At 58.6% G+C, this 13,995-nt stretch overlaps 1 protein-coding gene across 7 annotated transcripts in view; it reads right to left on the bottom strand.

The window, feature by feature from the left end:
- NPHP4 (nephrocystin 4) overlaps positions 1-13,995 on the bottom strand; it is a 113,547-nt gene that overhangs the window by 11,098 nt on the left and 88,454 nt on the right. For 6 of the 7 annotated variants that reach the window (XM_032394940.1, XM_032394959.1, XM_032394974.1 and 3 more), the window contains 4 exons: positions 13,806-13,966; positions 11,245-11,422; positions 5,856-5,981; positions 3,186-3,397 (listed from right to left, as the gene is read on the bottom strand). In XM_032394940.1, the coding sequence (XP_032250831.1) occupies positions 3,186-3,397; positions 5,856-5,981; positions 11,245-11,422; positions 13,806-13,966 (677 nt within the window). The remainder of the gene's footprint in view (positions 1-3,185; positions 3,398-5,855; positions 5,982-11,244; positions 11,423-13,805; positions 13,967-13,995) is intronic. The other variant, XM_032394964.1, reaches the window with a different exon arrangement.

The following is a 13,995-nucleotide window of genomic DNA, read 5'->3' as shown; positions in this document are numbered from 1 at the left end:
ATGCTGCCTTAGTGGGGCTCAGCCACGGGTCCTTCATCCACCTCCTTCCTCGACGCCCTGACTCACTGGGCTTGGCCAACACGACGTGTTCTAGAGGCTGGAGACTGGCTTATGTTTCTGTGTGACTTAAAGAGTGAGGTCCACCCAGAAGGAGACCCCGCACCCCGCCCCGCTCCATGCTGGGGGACCAGCCAGGCCCCGTGCTGAGAACCTCTGAACACTGAGGAGGCCCAGACATCAGAAGGCAGAGGCTGTTTGAATGCCTTTGGACTTCAACTCAAGAAGTAACAACCAGATTTGGTTTCTGACTTAAATTACTTTGGATATTGACTTTCCAACATCCAAAACTTTGGCCTTCCCCTCGCATGGGGATTGAAGCTGAGCCTTTAATTTCTCCCTGGGGATTTGAAAACAGGAGGGTGGTCATGCTCATATTTGAGGCCTCCCCACACAGACACAGATGATTAGAGCTTCTTAATGGAGTGAGGGATGGCCAGACATAATTTAGGCTGAGAAATAGAGCACAGAGGGGCTTTTCAAACTTGAACTGAGACAGTGCATTATTCTGACCCACTCCCAAGTTGCAGGGACAAAATGTGGACTGCCCACCAGTGGACAATCCACCCCAGGCCCTAGGGGAGAGGGTGGGGGCAGAGCACAGCGACACCACTCCCCAGCTTACTGTAGACCAGGGCGAAAAGCCACAGGTAGAGTGAACACGACCCTGGGGCTCGTGAGGAGGGAAGCTCCTTGCCTGTCCTGTGTCCTTCCGTACCACGGAGGAAGCTGTCGGGAAGCCTGGCACCCCTGGCCTCCCTCCACCCCACAGGACGCGGGGCGACTCCTCTGACAGAAGGCTCTGGAGTATGAACCAGGCAGGCACAGCCCCGCCCTCCCTCAACTCTTCCCTTTGGGACCGACCGGCGTGGACGCCGCAGCAGGTGCTCACACTGCTCCTCACCAGTGGTGGGTTAGTGGCCTGTGGCCGTATGGCCTCACCCAGGCGGCTCGGCTCCCACATTAGCTCCACACTCAGTGTCACAAGCACCTTGACCGCAGACAGGACCCGAGTTCCAGGGTCTGCTCTACCCATCACTAGAGTCATCAGTAACAGCGGTGACACCTGGGTCTCTCCCTGCCATACTCCTGATTTCTCAATCCGTTCAGAAGTCAGGCAGGCAAAGGATAAGGACACTTATTGGAGCCCTTGGGTCCCCACAGGCAGCAGAGGCAGTGACCAGGTCCAGGATGAGCACAGTACCCAACCAGAGCACGAGACTGGCGAGCCTTTCGCTGGGATTTCTGGAAATAAAGCTTTCTGTTCTGTGGCACTCAGCATGGGATGACTACATGAAGCAGGGTTAGTGCCACCAAACTGCTACTGTGAGGGACGATCTGGGTGGGGGCTGCAGGGGGTGGGCAGAGGGCAGAGGTGGGGGGCTGGTCCCAGGGGCCTGACCGCCCCAGGCCTGCCTGGTCAGTACCAGGCTCGGAGCGCTGGGGCACCTGCTCAAACACGAAATGGCTGGTCCGGAGTCCAGGCCAAGGGCCCTGGGGACCCCGCTGCCACCCAGACTGCAGCCTCAGAGGACGCCCCACACGAGGAGATAGCCTGCCAGCCGTTCTCCCCAGGCTGGGGGGCCCATGGAGAAGGTACCCAGCTCACGGTCTTCCCGCGGCTGGGGCTCCACCGGCACACAGCGGCTGACGCTGACCAACAGCAGCAGGTGCGGCCGGCCACCATCCCGGGCGCCACAGAAGCTCAGCCACCCTCGTGAGGATGCTGGGACTGTCCCAAGCAACAGCGGGGACGCCAACACAGGCATCCGGCCCCACTCTGTGCTCCACCACTTTCCTGAGAAGCTCCCAGACCGTCAGCATCCCCGGCTGCTCTCTGCCTCCTGATGCACAGCCCCCGGGTCCGAGACCAGCTGACTGGCCAGGGGCTTAGCTCCTCGGCCCTGAGCGCCGCTCCACTTCCGGCTCTCATCAGAGGGCCCGCGGACTTCGTGAATTCACAAACCCTTTTTCTGAAGACGGCTGTGAGAACTCCAGGTGGGGGAGAAACCACTGCCTACTCGATAAAACAAGTCACTTTCACCTTAAATTCTGCAGGCCGCTGACCCAGGAAAAGCATGAGAATTTAGTGGAACATTTTCTTGTATTTAGAAATCCAATTACTTCCAAATTCACAGCTATATTCAGAATGAGGGCTCCGAGCTGTGGAAACTCTACCAGGACACATCAAACAGGAGGAAACCCACCAACACCACGGTAAGGATAGGACACCAGCACTGGCGGCACCTGACTGAGGACCTGCCACCCAACGAGGGACGGCTGCTGGTGAGCCCGGGCGGCAGCCGACACAGCCAAGGTGCTGCTGGGCCACCAGCTCCAGGGGCCCCACCCTCGGCAGCTGCCGTAGGGGAGGAGGCCCATCCGGACCCCAGCCCCACAAGCTCAGTCTGGACGCCCCCCACCGGGCCCTCTCCTGGACCTCTCCTCCTCCATCAGACCCAACAGTCTTGCTCGCTGGCCTGTTTCCGTCTCTCTCGCTACACCCCACACCTGAGGGCAGAGCCTTCCCCAGCTGCTGTGAGCACGAAGGGCTGAGCAGCGACGTCTGTTCAGACACCTGCCTGCCTTAACGTAAAGGGTGATCCTCAAAGATCTTCCTCAAGGCCCCTGTAGCCTCTTGATTCCATAAACCCATCAGGTACAACCACTGTCTCCTCCTAGGTCTATGACGCAAAATATGGTAGGGTCTTCTCTAGATTTTTAGACAAAAATGGGAATTTTTCTGGTCAGAATGAACTACTTGATTTGCAGTGATGACCCATTCACAGCTCTGACCCCAAACCTGGGGGCCCCTCAGAATCCCCTCTAGAGCCTTCTTAACAGCCCAGGTTATGGACACGCACGTGCGTGGCCAACTGGACACAGGATCTCCAGGGGTGGAACCCAAGAATCAGCTTTTATAAAAACTCTCCAGGTAACTCTGATGTGAAAACCTCCCTTGGTGGCTGAGAGGTCCATCTCCCCTCCATTCCACAAGTAGGATTTGGGAGGGAGAGAGAGAGAACCACGCAGGAGAAGAGGAGAGGACGAGGCTGCTTTCATTCACAATGACTGCGGCCCCCCTACGGGGACACCCGGGGGCAGCGGGAGGTGGACGAAGCCCTCACCAACATGCTGGCGCCCCAGCAGCTGAGCTCTCCTCCGGACTCCTGAAGGCGCACGGACCTCATCCGCTCCAGCTTGCGCCTGCGGACAGCGTCCCCCTCGTGGCCGATGCCCTGGGGCCCCTTGCTCCTGTGCTGTGTGTGTGTGAACAGCATGGCGGCCAGCTCACGGTCCACGTCAGCCAGCTTCTGTGCTTGAACCACATTTTTTAATGCTGGAAGGTTCAAAGAGGGAGCCAAAGGTTAAAGTGCAGAATTTACGTTCTTTAAGCAGACCCGGCAACAAGCTTCCGGCCACCTCACCCAGGAAGGAAGCTCAGCAGGTACCTTGCCCTTTCCTGTACCTTCTAAGATGCTGATAAAGATGGTAATCCTATAAGCTGGTCTCCACAGCGTCCCCCTTTACCAGCCTTTCAAATAAAGGAATTCTGATCTTGGTCCGTAGAGACAAATTAATACACCATTACATGACTTTCCAGAGGGAAATGAAGGTCAGTGTTCGAGAAGCTGATGCTCTCTGGGTTCTCAAGGGCTGCTGACACCCTCATCCAGGACGCAGCCCCACTGGCGAGAGCCTCCTGACTCGGGGACCACTCTGAGCTCTCAGGACACTGCCCCACCAGGTCCTCAGACCCACCCCGTGTGCTCAGATCAGGAATCAGGGGCTCTGATGAGCTGCCCACTTGGCCTGAAGCCCAGGCTCGGGTTCGGGGGGCCCTCAGACCAGGCCTGGCTCCCGAGCTCATGCCCCTGACTACACCCAGCTGCCTCTAGACAGCCTGGCCCCCAAGGAACCGACTCCTCTGGGAGACTCTGCTCAAACCCTAGACATACACAGAAGCCGTGTGAGCAGACACAGAAGCTGAAGCCAGCAGAGGAGCCACATTTTCTTCAGGTGACGAAGCATGCACACGTCAGGTCACAAGCTGACATCGAGATTCCTGGACCAGCACTCAAGCTGGCGCAGGCGGGCAGAAGAGAAGGAGCACCCCAGCTTAGGACTGGGCCCTTCCTGAGCCTCAGGCACCCGCGGCACCCATGGGTAATGAGCGCCCTGCTGAACCTGCTGGCCGGGTCCCACACTGTCACCCCATCTCCAGCCTCCGACTGAAGCGCTCCATGTGGTGGTAAAGCAATCCTTCCCCCTGACTCGCCCACCTCTTCCTCCATCGCCAGTAACAAGGGCTATTTCCAGGTTCCTCACCACCATTTTAAAGCTGTTCAATTGCTTTTCAGATGCCATGAGTCGGTTTAGACAGGTAAAATGCCACCCCAAAATAATTTTTCCCATCTCGGGTGCAGGCATAGTGGGTGGGCCACCCCACCTCGGTCAGGTTTGAGTGGCCCGAGGCCCACAGTCCCGGGGGAAGGAGACAAGCAAGGCTGAGGTTCACCAATGAGCTCACCGGTCAGAATGTATCACCCAGTTCCAAAGAAACCAGGAATGGAGCTCCAGGACTGCTCAGAGCCTGGAAGCACTTTCTAAAACTCTGCACAGCTTCCTACTTGCCAAGCCTTGCCCAGTGGGGAAGACAGGCTCTCTGATGGAACTCCCCATCCTCTGTCTTTGATCCAACAGGGAGAGGGGGACCAGAGACTCTCCATTCACTCAACAAACCCTCATGAGTTACAGCTCCCTGCACTGCCTGGCAGAGCCCCTGACCTGCTGGGCCCCAAGGTGGGGGCTTTCACAAATACCCCCCAACCTGTTCTTGGACCAGCCAGGGACAGAGAAGCACTGGCCACAAAGTGGGAATTCCAGATTCTCACCCAAGTCCACCACCCTTTACCACACAACTGGCCAAATCACCTGACATCCACTGCCTTGGTTTCTTCAACACTAAACGGGAGAACAGACTCTCAGCCCACCAGGATCATGGACCTTGGACCCATCTGAGCATCAGAACCCCGGGTCCCTCTTCCGGGAGAACACTCAAGCCCCCACAAAGTCTGGGCTGGAGTTTCAGGGAACGTGGGGTCCCGGAGGCCTCTCACCAGCCACAGTGCGGGGCCTCCCTCCCCGGGCACAGGCTCAAGGACAACAGTACCCGAGGACCGTCAACACAGGAAGCTCAGGGCAGCTGTGGATCCACGCCAGATGGCCAGCAACATGGGGGAGCAACACCCAAAGGGCACACCCTGCTTTTCATCCCACCAACAACTTTGCATCCAGGTCTGTGGGTGATTTAAGGGGACAGAAAACTTCAGACGCCCCCTGCTGTGGACAACATTCTCCCCAAGCACAGGACTGACTTCCCAAGCTCCACGACTGGTTTACTCTCCCCACCGTTGGGACTTCAAATCAGTTTTTAAAAACCAGTCTTTGTTCATCCTACCCTTTCCTTCACTTCCTGCTCCCCTGTAGATGGGCAGCTAACCAAAAACAGATGCCCCTTGTAGGATGATAATCTGCCTGTGAAACAGCCCAGCCGGCTTCCACGGAGCCCACTCCAGAGCATGCTGGCTGTGACGCACGCGCTGACCCGGCACGGCCCGAGGGTCCAGCGAGGCAGGGCACTGAGCTGCACACGACGGCCGCCGCTCCCGCCCCCAGATCACATGTGTACCTGCATGCCCACGGGCGTACACGCAGCCTTCCGTCTCTCGCTCCACCCTTTCCCCACGCCAATCACACCCGCACACGACCCACTTGCCCCGCCGCTCCTCACTCACGTCTCAGACCCCCGCGCGTGAGGAGACTGCCTCCCTCGAAGTGGCTGGCTCCATCATTCGAGATGACCCGTGACCTGGAAGGTGGCAACGAGCCGGAATTTCTCACTCTCTGCTCACACACGTGACCTAAAATAAAAACATCCCAGCAGAAGGTATTAACACCAAAAGGTGTACGACGAGCCACATCAATATCCCCCATAGGGAGTTCTGGGCTTCTAAGGGCCCGTCCACACCCCGGCCTGATAACACCCCAAAACGGCACTCGGGGTTCTGACTCTGCTTGGCAGTTGAGAGGCGGCCGGTAGGTGTGTCTGCTCTCCCTCGGGGCGTTAAAGCTCCAGGCGCTCAGGGCGCTTGCTCACACTCTCACTTCTGATCTCAGGAGCGGCCCTGGCAGCCCCGCTTCGTGGGACAGCTCACGCATTCCCACGCCCGCTACTCAGGGGAGGCCTCCGTGCACGTCCGCAAACGTCTGACTTCAAACACACTTGAAGGTAAAAGAGCCTCGGCAAGCTAGAATCTTCTGGAGCTGTTTTCCGACAGAAGCCTTGGAGAGAAGCAGCACGCAGCTTCAGAGGGCCTGCGCGAGCCCAGAGGTGGAGCACAAAGCACGCCTGCCCCGGCTGAACGGCCAACGTGTGCGAGGCCCAGGGGAGAAGGGCATCCTACCCTTGGAGCCCACGGCCTCTCTGCGAGGACAGGACTCCCCCCTCAGGGGAGGCAGAGTACAGCTGATGAAGTCGGATTCCAAAACGAACCCCCCAAGTTCCAGACGCAAAACGCTCGCGCTGTGCGCTTCCCCGATTCCGGCAGGATGGTGCTGAACACCCGCAGGCATGGGGCGTCCTGGCGATCTTTCTGGGAGCTGTTAGAAGAGGTACCCCTCCCCCCGGGTGCCCGTTCCCCACCTCTCTGCTGGCCTCCGCTCTGCCCCAGCGGACGGGTGGCTTCCCTGCTCAGCTCCGCCCTCCCCTGCCTCTGTCCTGTGGGCCAGTGCTGGGCACAGGAGCACGGCCCCGACCGCAGCGGTGAGCTGGTCCTCAGCAGTGCTGACCAAGGCGACGTTTCCGTCTCCAGCTGCCTGACAGAAACGTCTCCCTCTCGACTGGTTCGGGAAGGGAATGCCTGTCCCGCCGGGGAAGTCACGTGGTCTCTGCCCTGCTGCCAATGGGGGCCGCCCCTGCAGACCCCAGGGGATAGCAGCTGGAGACCCCAAAGACACAGGTGTGACAGCAGACCATCCCTCAGGCGACTAGCAAGGACTAAGGCCCCAGTCTGGGTGTGGGGAAAAACACTCGATTCAAAAACAACAGACAGACTGAAACCACCTCTGGCCAAATCAAGAAGTGATTTACTCGGCGCGTTTTAACGGCTGGCGGCACACAGGTGAGCAGAGTCCTGCCCCTGGGGACTTCCATTCTCATCGTTTTCAGACTCCTCTGGTCCCCTCGAGTGTTTTCTGAGAATCACACATCCAGCCGGCCTTTCCCCCAGGCTTCCTGCGACAAGAGCCGCTCCTGGTTACCTGCCCTGCTGCCCAGAGCGTCCACAGCTCGGCCAGCAGCCCCGGGCAAGGCTGGCATACTGGCCGAGTTCCGCACGCCCCGCCAGGGAGATCAGCTCGCCGGGACAGGCGTGGCGCTCACTGTCTAGAGCCTTCCCTGATGTAGCACCACACTCCGGGCCTGGCAAAGCCTGAGGTCGAGCCCGGGTTCTGCCTGCTGGGCGTGCGCCATGTCACCATGAGACGCCAGACGCAGGCCTGCCTCCTCTGCAGTGGGTTCCTCACCAGCCCGGCCACTAAGGCAGTGACAATCCTACCTGGGGTCTCTTCCTGGGGGGACTTCGGTGCCAGGCCCGGTCCTCCTGCAGCTCCGTCCCTCCCCCGACGTCAGCTCTGTATGCGCAGTGCACACGTCCACCTTCAGGCTCAGACCTCCGGGCAGACACCCCATTTGCCACCCCCGTCCCTCCCTCTGGCCCTGCGTCTCGAGTCCCAGCTGTTCTCAGTCTCTCCTCTGCTGGGAAGCACTTCTCCACGGGGTCTGCCCACCACCCACCCTCAGCTGCTTCTCTGCTCTTCCCCTGCAGACAGAGGGGCTGCTGAGTCCTCTGCCAAACACAGTCCTCTCATCTCCCTGGGGTCAGTTTACCCCCAACACAGCGTCACAAGGTCGTGAGGCTCATCCCCAGGAATGGAACCTGGTGTGAACACCACTTCGGTGGGATCAGCTGCTCACGCCTCAGGGCCTGCTTTGTCAGCCCAAGTCCAGGAGGAACAGATTTGGAAGCAAGACAGGCTCTCACACTCACTCATCCACCCGTTCACGAAGCTCGCATCACCACGCCAGGCCACTGTGGCCGCTGCTGGGCGACCATTGCAGCAAGGAAGAACCAGCCGTGTCCCCCAGAAGCCGCCAGGCCCCGAGGGGGACAGACAAGCAAACAAGCAGACAGGCAAGGACAGACAGCCTGGCCAAGTGGGGAGGGGACAGCCAGCTGGTGCCAGAGCCCAGGTCCCGGCCTGACACTCACCGCCCCAGTATCACCTGCTCTCCACGTGAGAGGGGACGAGGCGCCACCCAGCCCAGGTGCACCCACTTCCTGCCCCGAGCTCAGAGTCGGTCCGGGCTCCCTGCTCTCAGCGCTGTTTCTTCCCGGTGTGGGAGGACGGTCTGGCAAGCTCTCCATCCCACCCTGAGGGCATGCTCCGTCAGTCACCTGGCAGTGGGCACGAGCCACCTCTGCTCCCTGTCGGGACAACGGATTCATGCCACACCTGAGGGAACTTGGGAGCCCTCCGTGGCCTTCCCTGAAGCACAGGCAGGGAGGCCTTCCCCCGTGTCCAGCTGACGTGCCCACGGCCTCTGTTCAGCCTGGTGATCGCTCCACTGGGACGGACGCATAGAAGCCAGGGAAACGGCTGCAGGTCAGGATCTGGTGCAGACAGCTCAGGGGGTGCGCGGCCAGCAGCCTTGGAGCCGGGCTCTCAGGAGTCACGACTGTCACCATGGCATGCGGGACCAGCAGGGCCACGCGGTCACCTCCGGACAGACCAGGGCCATCCCTGAGCGTCGCTGTTTCCTCTGGCGGTATTTGCACTCAGAGCAACGGTTTGTTTGGAAGCTGGGACAATAAACTACATCAGTAGAACGTACACGCGCTGACTCCGGGAGCGGACGCAGCAAAGGTGCTCACCTCCTCAGGGCACGGTCCACAGTCTCCAGCCACCGCGGGCTTTCTCTCCCTTCAGTGAGACCTGGGTTAAGCTGGGAACCTGCACATCTGCCAGGGGTGCAGAAACTCCCTCCAGATAGGTAGCGCTCCTGACGCGGTTTGCAACTGCCTCGTTCCACGGCAGGAGCACAGCACGTCACCATGTCTGACCCCAGACCCAGGCCATCTGTCCACACCACCCGGTTCTCCTTCAACCCTGAGAACACGGAGCTGGGGGTCGGGGCAGCCCCTTGCTCCCCTGGCGGGCCCCCCGGAAGGACTGCAGATGAACCACAGTCACACTGCACCACCAGGATCACTGGGACGGGAGAGCACGGTTCTCGTGACCCCCACATGACGAAAGATCACTGAGGGACACTGCAGACGAGGCTGCAGAGACCGTCACGGAGCCTGTCTGAGCCGAGAGGCCGCGGGCGCGAGCACCACCCCTCCCTGGGAGCGGAGAGGGCGCCTCGTCCGCAGCCTCGCGCCAGACCGCACGCCCTGGGCATGCGGAGCCATGGAGCGCCGGACAGGCACCGGGATGCTGGCCTGACCCTGCTTCTGTCCCCTGAAGCTCACCCAGCCTCATCTTGCCTGCCGCTTGGGGCAGAACAATCAGTTTCATAAAGAAATGAATCCACAACACTTTTTTTTTTCCAAAAAATGCAAAATTAACAGAGGAGAGCACAGCATGGCCGCATGGACCAGTGTGCTGCGCGCATCTGTCCTTTGTTAATCGCCCTCCGCGTCCGCACCTCTCAGGCACGCGTCTCCGACTCTCTCCCATGCGCTATCGCTCTCTTGCAGGCAAAGTATGGAAACGGCAATTTAAGATAACATATAATGGAGCTAATCTTTCTTCTGAAGATAAGATTTAAAACGCGGAGTCACTGCACATTTGTGGGCCGTGAATAAATATAAAAATAACCAATGCAATCTCAGACGCAGAACGCTTCCTGCAGCTCCGTCACTCGTAGGAGCCTCTGAATGATGTCTGCTTCTCACATGCGGCTCATTTCTTTCTCCAGAGCCTGAGTTTTGCTGTTTCCATTTTGTCTGTTCTCCAGGCTGCCTCGGATCCTACCACTGTAAACAAGCAGGCAGAAACCTCCACCCTGACTTAATGAGCTGTGCACGCTCCTCCGGCTGCAGCAGCCCCAGCCCGCCCGCCTCCGTGCTGCCCGCCCGGGCGCATGTGGCCCATGGGGCTCCAGGCTTTAAAGTCAGCCTGGGCTTTGAGGAATGGAAAATTCCCCCATAAAACGTGAGAGGTTTGAGTCTCATCTAGACAGACACAGCTCCAGAAACCTCCAACAGCTTGATTTTGTCCTGCTTTCCATTTCACCCCGAAAAACCCCCATCTTTCCACAGTCCCCTCAAGGGAGACTGAGTGGGCTTGTCCCCTGGCCCCACAGGGGCTCGCTCTGGTCCCCTGCCCTGTGGGGGGCACAGGCAGGCATGCCGGCCCCACATCCCCTGCCGGTCAGGGCCTCAGGGGAGCCTCCAGAACGTCCAGGCAAGTCCACTGTAGCCACAGCCAGCCCAATGCCCTGCCACCAGCACGTGAGTGAAGGTGCACCAGGGCTGAGCTCAGTGTGTCCGAGAAGCAACCCTCAGACACCACCAGATGTAAGGTCAGGGTGCTAGGCTCTAAAGAAGTGCGCTTCTCTGTTCTCTTATCCCCAAGCTGCGTGGAAGTTGAGGAACATTTCTCTTTCCTCTCCTGTGATGAAGTAGTTCTGTGCACTGATATTCCAGATGAAAATCTCTCCTGGAACCAGTCATTTTATCTGAGGATTGTCACGGAGATGCACCGTAGACTGCACCAAGAAATAAAATGTGGGCAAGCCTGAGATGACTAATGATCCCAAATCCTGATGAGAAATCAGGACACCACACATCTGATGCCAGGACAGGCTCAGGGGTCAAGGACAGATGCTCGTGGTCAAGGACAGATGCCCAGTGGTCAAGGACAGATGCTCGTGGTTAAAGACAGATACCCAGTGGTTGAGGGCAGACTCAGAGGTCAAACAGTAAGAGTTTTTCTGAATTCCTATTGATTATATGATGCCCACAGCAGGACCACTGCCCTGAGGGAGCTCATGCAGCAAAAGGGAAAATGAGTGGCCACCCAGAACGGTGTGAGGCCAAAGTCACCGGGGACTCTTACCCACATTGGCCAGCGTCAGATGCAGCCAGCCCTTCACCACCGTGTAGACACCAATGGGCTTGACACATCCAAACCGGGTCACATCTGCACTCACCACCACGTCCTGTTCATATTCGGTCGCCACGACCTCAAGCTCGTGCAGGACCTGCACAGCCGGCCGGCCTTGGCGGAGTAGCTGCTGCAGGGGAGAAAGGCACCAGTCAGAGGCTGGCTGAGGCGGAGCCCATCTTCTTCTGAAAACCTACGTCCTTGATACCAGGTCTTTGCCGCAAATTCTTTAATAAAGTGCACCCCAATTCACCCACTGAGTGAACACCACAGGTGCACAAACAGGCCTGGCAGCCACCCTCCTGGAGCCCCTTCTGTTCTGTGGAGAGAACAATGGGAAACGAGCAACAGAACAAGGCTGGGGACGCTGAGCAGACCCCATCCACGGTGAGCTTCAAGAAGGAGGTAGGAGCCAGGCAGGGAATGCTGGGGGCAGAGTACAGACCCCCCACACCCGGGGCCTGGAGCATCGGGCTTCAGTATGGCTAGAAGACAGGTGGCGGGCGGGAGCAGGGTCGCTGGGTAACCGAGGCCAACTGCGTGCCGGGCTGCCACGTTGAGCACAGCTCTGAGTCAGAAACACGCTTCCGGCAAGTTCTCGTCTGGGGAGAGCAGCAGAGCATAACGGTAAAGAGCACAAGCTTCCGAATCAGAACTGGGCTAAATGCCTGGCTCGGCCACTGTCAGCGCGACTCGGGCCTCAGTTTCCCAGCCGGACACGGGGACAGTGCAGCGCGAGCGCGGGGCAATCAGCCACTGTCACTATCGCCCTAACAACGCTGTCGTATTCGCGGGACTGGAGCCGAAGGTAGGGCACACCGCACCCCGAGAAGCTCACTGCAACGTCGCTCACAGGGCAACCGGCAAAAATCCCTCACAGCCAACAACACGAGCAGGGGAGCCGAGCCACGGTGCACCACACCTTCCAGAAAATCCACATACCAAAGGCACCTAACTAGCCCAGCACCTGCAGTCACAGGGGATTCGCTCTTCTCATCTAAATTTCCCATCTGTTCTCTATAAATTTTAAAGACTTTATTTTTAAAAAGTAAAATTTAATTTTAATTTATGCAAGGGTCAATAATCACAAGAGCATTTGTTTCAGGGGCTCTTCGTGGAGGACAAGATAAAATAACTTCGTCTCCAGGTGATAAAACACAGGGACACAGGGCTCAGCTGGGGATGAGGCAGAAGCCGTGACCGTCCCCAGTTCACAGGGGCTCCTGTCTGCCCCTCCAGTGCCCCTCCCTCCTCCATTCCCTCCTCCCTCCATTCCCTCCACTCCTCACCCCTCTGTTCCCTCCCACTCCCTCGGTGCCCCCTCCACTTGCTCAATCTACGCAGCACCATGCCCACTGTGGGTCATGACTGTGCCGGAGATGAAGACTGACTGTCCCATCCCCACCCACCAGGATGTCATCAGCCAGCATCACAGACAGACAAGCAATGGCCACGACAATCCCGTGGGCACCGTGACCCAAGAAGGTCCGAGGGACCAGGGTGAGGAATGAGAACATCAGCCCACATCTGCTGAGTGCTCACCACGGGTGACCCCTGCCCTTGCTCCTCCCAGTCCCCTGGGGGCATCACCCCTCGTGGATGGACACCTGAGTCGGGTGGAGGAGGGATGGCGCAGCCCAGATGAGCCCTCAGAGGGAAGAGGGGGAACAGGCAACCCCCAGAGGAAGAGGGGCACGGATTCAGGGGAGCTGCGCACACAGCCAGGCACACCACGGAACAGGAGCCATGAGCTCGTCATGGTGAGGGGTGCCAAGGAGCGAGCAACGATGGGGCTGGGTCGTAAGTCTCAGTGACCACACTGATGGCTGCAGGAGCAAGACTCGGGGCGGGGGGGGACCGAGGGGCGCCCGAGGCTGGAATCCAGAAGGAAGTCCACTAATGGGAGTCCAGGAGAGCGGGTGACTCTCAGAGATGCAGGAACTGGGGCTGTGGTGCTGTGCCCTCTCCCACCTCCGCCCCGCAGCCAGGACATCGTGTCCCCAGTCCCAAGCCCAGGAGCTGCCGTGCAACTACGCTGACCCTCTGGGGAGAAACCCCAGGGAAGAATCTTTAATTAACACATGGATTTAGGATTTAGTATACGAGGAAAATGGAAAGCACAATTAGAGAAAGAATTAGATTCTAATTCTAATTACAATTAGAAAAGCACAATTCTGCTATCCTAGCAGGCTTCGGGTGACCTTTGCACACCCCAGTAGGTCCCTCCTCCCCGCTCCCGCCCCCCGATGGGCCAGGCCGCTGCTCACAGGGAATGTGCATCCTCACTGTCCTGAGGGGGTGGAGGGGCAAAGATGACCTTACCTGTGGTCGGTTTGTAGGAGGAGCTGACTGATGACAGAAAATACAACCTAGCATTACACAACTGAGACTTCGTGAAAATCTTTGCCTTTGGGGAAGGACAGAATTTGTGAACGGTCAGACCACCTACCGAGCAGACCCTCCCAGGAGGGACACCCCACCCTAACTGGGCTCGGCCTTCGCAGAGCCACCACCTTCATCTGGACGGCCGCAGATCCCACGAGGAGCAAGGAGTCTCCATCCCAGACGTCGATCTGTAGGGTCTGGGCGGCCAGGTAGTGGGTGAACCAGCGCTGTTCTCCGGGTTTCAGGAAGCCAGGCTCCACCAGGTACTTGAGCTGAAAGCCAGGAGGCCCTGTCCAGAGAGGCCTCGAATGAGCCCAA

The sequence above is a fragment of the Phoca vitulina genome, unplaced genomic scaffold, assembly GCF_004348235.1.
Source record: "Phoca vitulina isolate PV1807 unplaced genomic scaffold, GSC_HSeal_1.0 scaffold2, whole genome shotgun sequence".
NCBI classification, from domain to species: Eukaryota; Metazoa; Chordata; class Mammalia; order Carnivora; family Phocidae; genus Phoca; species Phoca vitulina.
This window is presented reverse-complemented; position numbering and strand designations above follow the sequence as displayed.